Raw genomic sequence first — 13,654 nt, 5'->3', positions numbered from 1 at the left:
GCCCTAATGTATTATTCACCCTCTGGTCATTTATTCAGCTTTGACTTCCAGAAGCTGTTAAGCCCTGCACTCCTTCCTCTAGTTGTCAGTTCAGTCTGATGAGTTCTCGGGCGGCTTCATCTGGCCTGACCTGGGCCTCGCTCCGGTCTGGAGTGAGAAGATGCATTTTATTTAGCTTGGGATAGGGCTTGCACCCATACACAGAAGCCACCCACAGACACACTCACTCCAGACACTTTGTGCCTTCTCAGCTCTCAGAGGTCCCTAAGCAGTCCCAGCTGCTTGCTTGTCATCTTTGGACATTAGTGGCCCTCCCTGGGAATGGAAGTCCCAGGCCCATTCCAGATGTGCCAAACCCGATCTGTTTCAGTGGCCCAGCACCGGTCATGTGGTTTGTAGTTGAGACTCCTTGGTCCATGCTAGTGCTTAGTCCTGAAAGTCCTCCAGCTGAGAAGCAGGTCGTTCCTCCTCCCATCTTCATTCTTCCCATGAGCCTCCTCTTCAACCCTAAGAGAGACATCGAATAAGAATTAGGGGGAATTCCTGTGAATACCTGTTCTGCTGGACACCCAGTACTCCAGTTCTTAGGAAGTTGAAAGTGGAGCAAGCAGAGACACACAGACAACCAGTGGTCACAACTGTGGTAAGCACAGTTCCAGCTGCGCGCTCAGTGCTAAATGAAGCACAGAGGAGGGAGGTAAAGAGTAGGGGAACTAGAAGGCAAGGCAGGGCAGGAAAGAGGGTTTCTGACTTTTCAATCCAGTGTCAGTGGAGGAAGGTGAGAGAGGGTCAGCTGCCTGCAGGACCAACCCATGGCTAAGCAGTCCTTACCCAGCAGTACTTGGGTGGGTGTAGGTTCCAGCAAAGACCTCTAGCCTGAAGCTATAGGAGCTAACAGTGTTCTCACACTAACCACATAAGCTTCTTGGGCCTGGCTGAGGTCAGTGGCTAAGAATGAGGAATGCAGAACTGTGATCTGGATTAACAGTGGCGCCTCCCTTTTGCCAGAGTTCACAAGTCCTTGGAGGAGAATGACATTGAGGGTTCTCCATCGAAGAGGGAGAAGAGGGAAGACAGTTACATGGCTTGGGATTTGCTGGGTCTGTGAGCATGGAGATCCAGGTCAGATGTAAGGGACAATCTAGGTAGGAAGATTCAAGCAGAAAACGATAAGACTCTGGAGATGGTGACTGTTAGAACACAAAAAATATATTGTGAGGATGATGGGGTGGCACAGAGCTGGAATGCTTGGAAACTGACCATCAAGGCACAGAGATAGGGCCTCAGAGCCATCGTCTTGAATAATTCCACCTAGTATTGTCCTTGTGATTTACTGGAATAAACCCTATGGAGGCTCAGCATAGTGACCCTGGGGGTCTGTGACTTTGAGATCACCCGTGCAGCGTTAACTCTTCATCTGTGTCATGCCATGCTTGGAGATTCAGGTGCCAATGCATGTAAAGTCCTAACCTTGATCTGAGAACAGCATTCTAATGTTCTGTTTGTCATTTAATGAGACCCTAGCTCCAGATGTTCTCCCCCAAAATTACAGAAGGCAAGACAGGACAGGAAACAGGGTTTCTGACTTTTCAAACCAGTGTCAGTCGAGGAGAGAGAGGGTCAGCTGCCTGCAGGACCAACCCGGGGCTAAGCAGTCCTTACCCAGCAGTACTTGGGTGAGCATAGGTTCCAGCAGACCTTCCCAGCCACACATCCCTGGAGGGCCAGCCTAAACACTAGTGGGTTCTGGGAGGAGCAAAGGGGCGTGGTGGGGTCTTCAGAGAAGTTGGCAGCAGTTCCCTACCTAAGGGAATCCACTGGCAACAAACAAACAAACAACAACAACAAAACACCCTGGGGGCTGGCTTCCTTAGGTTTGTAGGAGGTTTTTCCCTATAAAAGGAAAACAGTAAAACTAATGAAGAAAACTGGGTGTCTTAATGGGAGTGCCTTTGCTGAAAGGCCTACCTTAGCTGAGCTGAGTGGCCTCTAGTTGGGAGACTTTAACGCCAAACACAGTAGGGCTGAGGGCAGTGCTTCTGAGTCAGACTACAGTTTCTTATTCAAAACCAAAAGTATTAGGTGACTGGCTCAGGTCATGCCCGGCTTAGGTGCTGCTTGCTCAGGGTGATTCAACTCTGCCCTACAATTTAATTTTATATAAATATTTACAGAGCAAATCCAGTGGCTCTATTGGTAGAAAATGATGGGAAAGGAGTCCTAGGCCTAAGGGAAACTTAAGTTCTGTCTGTAGTGTAGCAAAAGACCCAAATCTAGGGACTGGAGACCTTTATTCTTTACAACTTGGCCTCCTTAGCTTTAACTGTCAATGTGATAAAGCCTTGTCATCTGACAGGAAGGCCTCCATTAAGGAATTGCCTGGAGCAGACTAGCCTGTGGGCGTGTCTGTGGGGGATTGTCCGGATTATTAATTGGTGTGAGAGGCCTCAGTCCACTGGAGGCAGCACCTCTCCCTGAGCAGCTGGTCCTGAGCTATAGCCAAAAAAAAAAAAAAAAAGTAAGCAGAGTTGCTGCCCTGACTTCCCTCAGCGATAGACTGTGACTTGAAATTTATAAGACAAATAAACCCTCCCCTCAGTTGATTTTGGTCAGAGGGCTTTATCACAACAACTGAAAGGAAACTGGAAATCACTTTCTTCATGCCACTCCCAGGGTAATCCTGGTGTGAGTCAGGTGGGCAACCCTGCCCTTAAAGAAGACCAGGCTCAGCTCTCCGGAACCACAGTAGCCGAGTTCTCTGTGCCCGTGTGAGCACACCATCCTCTCCACCAAGGAGCTCACCACCCAGCCTTCTCCAGACCTCGAGAGAAGTCTTTCTCCTTTCTTCCCAGGTCAGGTCTTGCCAAGGTCATAGTCCTTGCCTATGAGTTTAAAATGCCTGTGTTGAAGAGATATTGGGAAAGTGGAAAGTGTAGGATTTAGAGTTCTGTTAAAGTTTGCAACCCCCATTCCCTTGATTGGCTACTAAATGTTGTATTACACGAGAACTTTGAACCTAACAGACTTTCCAAAAAAATCTCCTGCAGCAAATGAAGCTCATTTGAGGACAGAGTGTATTTGCTTAAAGTTAAGGTCAGAACTGGCAAGCATGCGTGATCCAGATACCTGGCCATAGGAGGCTGAGTGCTGGTTCCTCAGGACACTGCTAACAGGCTCTGGGATGGTCAGAGAGATGTTCTCTGTAACAATCAGAGTCTGTGATCAAAGTAGGAAGGGGCTGAGTGGTCAAAAGCAGTGGTGGTTCTTTCAGAGGACCCAGGTTCAATTCCCAGCACCCGCATGGCAGCTCATGACCGTCTGTGACTTCAGTTCCAGGGGATCCAGCATCCTCTTTTGGCCTCTCTGGGCACCAAGCAAACACACGGTACACACACACACACACACACACACACACACACACACACACACGCAACAAAACTTCCATATCCATAAAACAAAACGGAAAAACAGTTAGGGCGAGAAGCTCTTTTTAAAAGTCAGAAAGAATCGTGCTTCAAAAGCTAGCACTGTAGCTTCAAGCCACATTATCTTGAGCCAGTGGGTTAACATCAGCCGCAGCATGGCTGCTTCATCTCTGAGTCAGGGAAGGCCCTCTGCTCATGACTGACAGGGACACACAGCACAACTGACATCTGTTAAGAACTTAGAAAGCGGGGTTGGGGATTTAGCTCAGTGGTAGAGCGCTTGCCTAGCAAGCGCAAGGCCCTGGGTTCGGTCCCCAGCTCCGAAAAAAAGAAAAGAAAAGAAAAAAAAGAACTTAGAAAGCATTTTCTAAGCAACAAAAAAGGAACCCCAGAGGTAAGAACCATGCTGTGTCCCATGAACACCTAGACATTTGGTCCCTGCCTGTCTCCGTACGGCCATCTTTATGTATCTGTGGTAGATATCTCAGCTCTAGAGCAGATCTGAGTCTTTAATCTCCAGGAACCTGTAATGAAGAATCAGAACAAGAGTAGAGCTGGAGACCGAAAACATCATTTTCTGTTTACTACCCAAGGGGACTCATAGCTACTGTGTGCATTACCCTAAGACCTATGCTTCCTTCAGCATACCTGCTCTGCCCTATGGAACTCTGGCCGTGGCCCTTGAAGCCCTACCAGGCACTGTCTGCCTGCTTGCCTGCCTGCCTTCCTTCCTTCCTGTGCTGCTGTCTCTCCTTGTTCCTGTCTAGCCACTCCCTCAGGGTGACTTCCCACTGGGGGGCTGATTTTCACCAACAAAAGAAGGCTACTCAGCCATAAACTCTGGCCCCAGCAAAGCAAAGCAGAGTTAGAGCTAGCAGACGGAAGGGCTAACCCAGGCGTGGCTGTGCACACCTTCAGCCCCAGCACGCGGGAGACAGAGGCAGGGTTAAGTTTAAGGTCAGCCTGGTCTACAAAGCAAGTTCCAGGACAGGTATAGCTACAGAGAGAAACCCTGTCTTGAAACACCCAAACAAACAAACAAACAAACAAGAAGAAAGGCCTGATGAGTGACGGCTCGGCCTCCCCGGCTCCTCACCAGCCACGTGTTTTTGTAGGAACAGGAAGCCACCCACCACCATGAGCAGCACCCTGTCACCCACTGACTTCGACAGCTTAGGAGATCCAGGGCCAGTACAGTGACATCAACAACCGCTGGGACCTGCCCGACTCAGATTGGGACAATGACAGCAGTTCAGCCCGCCTCTTTGAGAGGTCCAGAATTAAGGCCCTGGCAGGTAAGGAGGGGCAGGGAGGTGAAGAAAGAGATTGGTAGGGGTGGGTTTATGAGCTTGGGATGCAGAACCTTTTGTCTTTATGGGAAGACTTGCTGCGTTTTCTAAGCTGCTGCTCTGAAGAAACAGATACAGACCCCTGATCACCAGATTCCAACCTCAAGGGGAAACTTCATGCAGCGTACAACACCCCCTAGCTGCCTTCTCCCCTAGCCTAGAGATGCCACACAGGTTAACCCCTGGAAGGAGTCAGCTGGGAGGATGAGCTTAGCTTCATGACCTTAGCCCCACTTCAGATCTCTGTCCCTGCAGCGCTTTGCCTTATTACTCCAGTTGTCATTTCTGTCCCCATCCACCACTCCCTCACCTTCCCTTATTTCTGCTGTCATTTCCCACACCTGTTCCCCTCCTGGCCCATTATCTTCCTGGTGCTCTCCCGCCCCCTCCTACCTGCTGCCTGTTACTCCAGTTCTGTTATTTACCTGTTCCCTGAAGCAGTTCTCTCAGCAGCTGCCCTCTCATTCTCTCAGGGCTTGTGCTCCACCACTCCCCTCGGCCCCTGCCCTCCCCTGTGGCCAGGGCTCTCCCCTTAGCTGAGCTGGGACAAACAAACCAGTCTGACAGGCCTCCTGCATGGGGGTGGAGGGGTAGTGGTCATAGCAACAGGAGTGCAGCTGCCACCCGACACCACCACCAGCCAGTGGCTGTTTTGGGATTGAGTCACCTACACACCCTAAGGCCACCCACCTAGGCCACCTTCCACATTCATCCCTCCCACTGACCTGCCCATGGCCTAGCCAGTTCCAATATGAAAGCTCATTACTTCCACTTAAGGAGTGATTTCCCGGTGTGCAGCTCCCAGCAGAAGAGATTTGGAGGCCTAGATGATTTTCTTTATTTTATTTTTTTTTTTTTTTTACAAATATCGGTTCTCAAGAAGATGAACTTCAGAATCTTTAGACATGTAGTCCGGAAACTCATGATTCTTAAAGACTTTCCCAGGAAGCTATAGTCAGCCAGCCCAGGTTCAGACAATGGTTCCAGCTTGTTGGGTTCATGGATCACTTTATTCTGGTATCTTCCTAATGGGGCCTGAAGGCCAGCTGAGGAAATACTCATTAGTACTTCAGTAGCTCAGGGAAGACAGAAAACGCAGGCATGGAAAATGTCAATTCTGTCGGAGAAGTGAGTCTGGTACCCTGGGTGTAGATTCACGTACTCTCTATCAACTGTCACTGATGTGAGGGTGCACATGCTACCCAAAACTTTCATGGTATCTGCAATGACACGTACCTCCCAGAACTGTCACTGTCTGTACAGGTCACATGCCAACCAATGTGATCCTGATATCTATGTGCACATGCTACATGCCACCCAATAAACTTGCCAGGTCTAGTTCATATGACAGGTGCTACCCAAAACTCTCACCATGTCATGTGAGTATGCCACATGTCACCCAGGACTGCTACCATGCCTGAGCATTTGACATATACTTCCCAATATTGTCAAACTCTGCATATACGGCCCGGGCCAATCAGAACTGTCACAGTGCACGCTCACACCAGTGCGCACACATTCCGTGCTTTCATTGAGTATTTATTCCCCTGAAGAGGCATCCGTGAATGGGCATTGCTTTGTACAGTGCCATTCACTCAGTAGGTGCCAAATAAACCCTAAATAATTAAAGACGAGGAGGAACAAATGTGGGCTGAGAGTGGCGGAAGCTGAGGCCCAAGAAGAGGGAGGAAGGGCACCTGACAGCAATGCCCAGTATTAGGGGCACCTGATAGACATACCCAGTATTAGGGGCACCTGATAGACATACCCAGTATTAGGGGCACCTGATAGACATACTCAGTATTAGGGGCACCTGACAGCATGCCCAGTATTAGGGGCACCTGATAGACATACTCAGTATTAGGGGCACCTGACAGCATGCCCAGTATTAGGGGCACCTGACAGCATGCCCAGTATTAGGGGACACCTGACAGCAATGCCCAGTATTAGGGGACACCTGACAGCAATGCCCAGTATTAGGGGACACCTGGCAGCATGCCCAGTATTAGGGGCACCTGACAGCAATGCCCAGTATTAGGGGCACCTGATAGACATACCCAGTATTAGGGGCACCTGACAGCATGCCCAGTATTAGGGGCACCTGACAGCAATGCCCAGTATTAGGGGCACCTGACAGCATGCCCAGTATTAGGGGCACCTGACAGCATGCCCAGTATTAGGGTCTACAGGGGCTGGGATATTGACCAGGGAGCCTGGTGGGCAGCTGGAAAAGAGCTGGTACTGGAGGACAGTCACAGTACTTACTCCCCAGAGGAGGCCATAGAAGTCAACACCTGGCTTCTCTTCCAGAATCTCCTTGTTTCCGTGTTTCTCTGCTCTCAGGGCTGAGATCAAAGCTCAGGGGTCCTGGAACAAGCCCACCTAGAGATGCCCAGAGAGGCTGGCCCACCTGCAGACCTTCTGAAAGCAGGAGTTTGCTTTGGGGCCTCCTCTGGCAGGTTTTCCCTGGTCTTGGGCAACTAGTAGCCTGACGAACAGGTCTCTGGGTGCTGGCAACTCCCTCCTCCGCCCCTGCAGGGCCTGGCCACGCCCCAACTGGCTCCGCCTCCTAAGCAGCCTGCCCCTCCCCCGCCACTGTCCGACCTGTTTGTCTGGAGCTGCCTCTGTCTCCTCTCCCTACAACCAGGTGTGCCTCACTCACTGTCTCAGAAGCTGAGGCATCCCATAACTTTTTCCCCCACTCCTTGAAACTCCCAGCATCCTTGAAACCACTCCACCCACCGGGTACGGAGGAAGCCTTTTTCTGGAGCCCCCAGCACAGGCTCAGGGGATACATACTCAAGGCCCTGCCCGGGCAGGGGAGCATGGACTCTGGGCCACAGGCTGAGTAGGAGGCAGTAGGCACCATGAGTACAAACGGAGCGGGCAGGGTACATGGAAATGGCCTGAACGGGGCTGGTGAGTTTTACTATGAGGCTGTGGAAGGGTCTCAAAACCCTGGAGGCGTCCTGCTCTCACCAGCTGCCTTCATCAATCCTGCTCAGTATGCCAGTGTGCTGGAAGGACGATTCAAACAGCTTCAAGGTGAGTTTCCCTGGGCAGAGGGAAGCCTGTTGTGCCAAAGGGGCCCAACCTGGGGCAGGAAGAGCTAGCAGACCCAGAACCCATGCCTGCCGCTTTCTGTGACTCAAATGTTTATGTTGAGGGACAACGTGGTGAAGCTTAGAGGGAATCACTACAGGTAGCCAGAGAATCCAGGCATGTGGACAACTGGAATCCCACTGTACGAGACTGGGGGTGGGAGACAGGGTGCCATAAGGGGTGTGACCTTGAGGTGCCCTGCTAGGTACAAAGGTGGTGTGGATGGAGGGTTAATATTTTCAGCTAGAGAGGCCACAGCACTCTCCTGGCAGCTCACCCCTCATGGATTGCCCATGCTTGCCTTGTTAAGGAACAGGAGAAGGGCAGTAGCCCAGAGGCCTAGGACCTAGGCTTTTATGTGTTTTCCTGGGCTTCTAAATGGGTGTGAAGGAAGGCCGTGTGGAGAATGGGAGAGCATGTGTCGTAGGAGAGGGTTTGTACGCACAGGTCCCATAGATGCCTGAACAAGAATGTTCATCTTGGCCCAAATAAGTTTATGTCATGGTATGTGTGTTTAGGGATGCGGTAGGTGTCTTGTGATGCTACACTTTGGTGGCCTGATTTACCAGGTCTTTCTAGGTACACTTTCCATTTTTGCTCTACCTGTGTGCCTCACACCAGTGGGCTGGGTGTCAGGGAGGTCTCCCTGTATTCAGTAATGTCTAGATGACTTAAGCTGTCTTCAAGTCATATAGGGCCTGGAGATCCTGAAAAGGGCCCAGAGTCGTCATGGGTGATTAGGACCCCGGATTTAGCATCGGCACAGGAATTGGAGATGAGGAAGTCAGGAATAGACTTGGGTGCGTGGTTGTTCTATGGGGGAGGTGCACGGGAATGTGAAATTAAGGGATGAGTCTAAATTTCTGAGGTGCTGGAGCTGAGGTGGGGACAAACAGAACTCTACACACTTCCAACTTGGGCTGGGTCCTTAACTTGGGACTCTCAACTGGCAGGAATCCTGGCCTCCAAAGTAGTTTACAGTACAGAGCATATGCCTTCCTTCTACATTTACAAAGTCTGTAACCATCAGTTTCCTGTGCAACCTGACAGCATAGCATTCCCTTGTCAGGAGCGCCCCGGGGATGAGGTTATCCTACCATGTCTGCTCTGCCTCTTTTGAAGGTTGGCACTCAACTCTCGCCAAACTGTTCCATTGAACTTGCAAGCCCCCCCCCTTTTTGTTCTTTTGTTTTTGTTTGAGATGGGATCTCACTGCTTGGTGAGATCCACCCTAGCTGGTCTGGCATTCAGAGATCTTCCTGCCTAGGCTTCCTGAGACTAAAGGCATGTGTCACCATGCCCGGTGTAAATTCTTATAAATTATTTCTTAATCTTGGGGTACTGGTGTTCTAGACTTAGATCCTCTACAGCTAACTGTGCAACTCTACCTGAGAGTAGGAGTAGCTTACCTTTATGTACATGACCAGGGCTTTAAAGACCCACACAGCCTCTCCACTGAGGCTATCTGTGAGATCTGCTGCCATATTTACAGGCTACACCTTCTCCCTGTCCACACCTGAAACAGAAGGAGAGTGTGGCCTTGTCCGAAGCTCCTCCAGTAGGGAGCCATGTTGCACTGGGCATCCGCTAGATGTATGTCACTTAATTGCCACAGTGACCCAATAAAGTAGGAAGTGACATGCTCATCCAACAAATGGAGAAACCAAGGCACTGAGTAAGCTGCCCAGTATTTCAATACTACCACAGCATGAAGCCTAATCCCAGACTCGCCTTTCCCCTGGGCAGTTTCCTTTATACTTCTCCCCCTCTTCCTCCCCCTCCCCCTCCCCTCCTTTCCTTCCCCCTCCTCCTCTTCTTCCTCCTCCTCTCCTCCACCTCCCCTCCTCCTTCTTCGTTTTTGGTTTTTCGAGACAGGGTTTCTCTGTTTAGCCCTGTCTGTCCTTAAACTTACTCTGTGCACCAGGCTGGCCTCGAGGTATAAGGTAGAGATTCACCTACCTTAGCCTCTGGAGCACTGGGATTAAAGACGGGACCCACCATTGCCCGGCTCCATCCTGTCTTTCGTGTGTCTTGCTTTATTTCTCTTTTGCTCATGAGCCCATCCGTGTTTTCCATTCTGAATTGGATAGATTACTGGGTTACCCTGCCGACCTCAGCTGTCACTTCCGCTCTCTCGGGCATCCCGATTACCCCATCCTATACCCTGCCCATTGGTGTTTCAGAGCAGGCATACTGTCCTTGGAGGACAGAAATGACTCCTTGTTGCCACTGCAGATGAGCGAGAAGCCGTGCAGAAGAAAACCTTCACCAAGTGGGTGAACTCCCACCTGGCCCGGGTGACATGCCGGGTGGGAGACCTGTACAGCGACCTGCGGGACGGGCGCAACCTCCTGAGGCTCCTGGAGGTGCTCTCGGGAGAGACCCTGGTGAGCCGGTGGAAGAGGGAGGGAGCCTCAGAGACTGGCCAAGAGAACAAGCCATTGGGGGTGGGGCATAGGAAGCAGAGCTAAACACCAGGGCTCCTCTGCCCAGAGGATGGTCTCATTCCAAGGGGCTTTGCTACATGGAGAAACAGGAACAGTGACCCTATTGAAAATGTTTCCTCTCCCACCCACTCGGAGTGCAATTAATTCCCTTGGGAATCTTAATCTGCCCAAGCCTCATCTGTAACCTTGTCTGGGCTCCTTGACCACTGCTCTGACCCCGTGATCCCTGAGGGAGATAATGGGAGGTATGGGGCAGGGTGCTGAAAAAAGTCGTGTCTCATGCACCCTCCTGTCCCCTGACAGCCAAAACCCACCAAGGGCCGGATGCGGATTCACTGCCTGGAGAATGTCGACAAAGCCCTGCAGTTCCTGAAGGAGCAGAAGGTGCACCTGGAAAACATGGGCTCCCACGACATTGTGGATGGGAACCACCGTCTGACCCTTGGGCTAGTGTGGACCGTCATCCTCCGATTTCAGGTATCCTCCAAGTGGTGTCTGAGGTGTAAATTGGGCACGGACCAGTGTTTTACCCTCACACTGTTACTGACGTCCACGACAAGATAAATACAGAAACTGAGGTGCTGGAGGGACGACTCAGCAGCCAAGAGCAATGTAACGGCTCCTCTTCCAGAGGACCCGGGTTTGGTTCCCGGTACCCATGTGGTAGCTCACAACCACCTATAACTCAAGTTCAAGATGCCATCTTATGGCCTGTGTGAACACCAGGCACATGCGTGGTGCACAAACAAACATTCAGGCAAAATACCCATCCACGTAAAAATAAAAGAATAAATAAACCTTAGAAATTGTACATCTAAACCAGGACGGGGTAGTGCATGCCTTTAATCCCAGCACTTGGGAGACAGAGGCAGATGGATCTCTGTGAGTTTGAGGCTATCCTGGTCTACAGATGGAGTTCCAGAACAGCCAGGGCTATACAGAGAAACTCTGTTTCAAAAACAAAAGGAAAAAAAAAAATCGAGCATCTAGAACTTTCTCTGTCAATTTGCCTTTGCATCTGACCTGGGGTCTTGCCAGCATTCTCCACAGAACCAGCTCCCCTCACTTGTAGGCACTTCCACTACATTGATATCCCACCTCGGATCTACTGGACCCAATAATGCACGTCACTAGCCCAGGATGGGAGGGCCCAGGTCTGAGCCCATCACACGGCATTCCTAAAGGCCAGTTTTCCGTGATTCTCTTGGAGAATTACACCACAGCACCCACTAGGGAATGACGGTCTTGCTTACTACTTCCTCAGATCCAAGACATCAGTGTGGAGACAGAAGACAACAAGGAGAAGAAGTCAGCCAAGGACGCCCTGCTGCTGTGGTGCCAGATGAAGACTGCAGGGTGAGAGGCCCAGCAGTGTGGGCATAGGGAATGACCTCGCCCAGACTGGACTGTACAGGAGGGATGGGCGCTAGGCTTCACAGCCTGAGCCCTGCCGTGTATCACAGAGCATCCACTGCTTTTTTTCCTGGTCTTCTTTTATAGGTATCCCAATGTCAATGTGCACAACTTTACCACCAGTTGGAGAGATGGGCTGGCCTTTAATGCCATTGTGCACAAACACCGGTAAGAAGGCGAGGTTACTGAACACATGGGTTAATGGCCCAGGGGCACACAGCTAGGCCAGGAGAGTGGCTGAGCTATAGCATAGCTATAGAGGGAAAGATCCCAGTCCTTGGGAAGCAGAAGTAGAATAGTAAATTCAATTCTAGTTTGGTCTCATAGAGAGTTCCAGGCCAGTCAAGGCTACATAGGAGGGACCCTGTCTCAAAAAGAACCAAGGAAAAAAGACTGTGGGAGAGGAGCCAGGGATATGTGCTGTACCGTGGGTGGGCTTGGGGTGTTTGCAACCAGGAACAAATCTGCTTTTTTTTTCCTTTAGGCTCAGTCATGCTTTTGATGTTTTCTGTGTCCCTCCCCCACCCCCAGGCCAGACCTGTTGGATTTTGAGTCCCTGAAGAAGTGTAATGCACACTACAATCTGCAGAATGCTTTCAATCTGGCTGAAAAGGAACTTGGCCTGACGAAGCTCCTGGATCCTGAAGGTGGGCCAGCGCTCTGCCTGACAGCTGTAGGGAAGGCAGAGGCAAATTGGCAGTTGCTAGGGGAGGGCCGGCAGCAGCAGTGGAGGGGTGCAAATGTTCTGGAATGAGGTAGTAGCAATGGTTTCCATAGCCTGGCATAGACTCCAAGCAGCTTGAACGATATACTTTTAAAGGATAACTTTTATGATAAGAAAGTTGTGTCTCCTGGGTTCGGTCCCCAGCTCCGAAAAAAAGAAAAAAGAAAAAAAAAAGAAAGTTGTGTCTCAAAAATAGAAAGTGCCCATGTGGTGCCTGTACTGCAATCCCAGCACTCAGCAGGAGGATTAGGAAGTTAAGCCCAGCCTTGCTATAGAGCAAGTTCGAGGTCAGCCTGGGTTACACGAGACTCTACTTCAAACCAAAGGGAGCCCTGCCTCAGAGAGAATTCTGGCTGTAGGTTCTGCCTCAGCCCAGAGCATCTGTATGGCTTCGAACCAGTCGCTTTGCCTACTTACTAGGGCTGGGAATGAAACGCAGAGGTAAAGTGATCATTGTGCATGCTCTAACACCACAAAAATAAGTAAAAATTTGAAAAGGAGGGCTGGAGAGATGGCTCAGCAGTTAAGAGCCCCGACTGCTCTTCCAGAGGTCCTGAGTTCAATTCCCAGCAACCACATGGTGGCTCACAACCATCTGTAAAGAGATCCGATGCCCTCTTCTGGTGTATCTGAAGACAGCTACAGTGTACTTATATATAATAAATGAATAAATCTTTAAAAAATTTTTTTTTGAAAAGGAAAATGAGAGGACTTTGGTTCACATGATCTCTCATGATTTACTCAAAAATTCTAGGGTTTTTAGTTTAGTTATACGACCTTTGAATGAGCCTATGGTCAGATGCCTCTGCTGACTGCCTTCAGGGGCGCTAAGGTTAAAGATTCTTACTTTTGTACCTGGTGCTGTACTACGCTTGACAGCCCTTACTTGTCCTGACAACACCCCTGTGACATTGTCCTCAGTTTACGGAAGAGATGGGGCCTTTTGTAGGTCAGGTGACCTGCTGAAGGGCATCAGGTGACCTGCTGAAGGGCATGGACCTGTTATAGCTGAGGTTCAGGTTCAGCCCAGCTCTGGAGCCTGTTTCCCCGGCCGCCTCTGCAGGGCAGAGCAATCTGGGTGCAACCAGAAAAGGGCAGAGAGCCAGCCCACAAGCCCCTGTTGGAAGTGTTCCTTTTTTTAGCATGTCTGGCTCGTTTAATTCTTTCTCCCTGATTTTTATCCCCCCAGTACCC

At 50.5% G+C, this 13,654-nt stretch overlaps 1 protein-coding gene across 1 annotated transcript in view; it reads left to right on the top strand.

Moving 5' to 3' along the window:
* The first annotated feature begins 4,544 nt into the window (after window positions 1–4,544).
* Window positions 4,545–13,654, top strand: part of Sptbn2 (spectrin beta, non-erythrocytic 2) — a 33,854-nt gene continuing 24,744 nt past the window's right edge. The window contains 7 exon segments of the mRNA XM_032891221.1: window positions 4,545–4,601; window positions 4,603–4,720; window positions 10,112–10,263; window positions 10,627–10,800; window positions 11,588–11,679; window positions 11,824–11,904; window positions 12,268–12,383. Of these exon segments, the coding sequence (XP_032747112.1) occupies window positions 4,563–4,601; window positions 4,603–4,720; window positions 10,112–10,263; window positions 10,627–10,800; window positions 11,588–11,679; window positions 11,824–11,904; window positions 12,268–12,383 (772 nt within the window). The 5' untranslated portion in view covers window positions 4,545–4,562.

The sequence above is a fragment of the Rattus rattus genome, chromosome 2, assembly GCF_011064425.1.
Source record: "Rattus rattus isolate New Zealand chromosome 2, Rrattus_CSIRO_v1, whole genome shotgun sequence".
Classification (NCBI taxonomy): Eukaryota; Metazoa; Chordata; class Mammalia; order Rodentia; family Muridae; genus Rattus; species Rattus rattus.
This window is presented reverse-complemented; position numbering and strand designations above follow the sequence as displayed.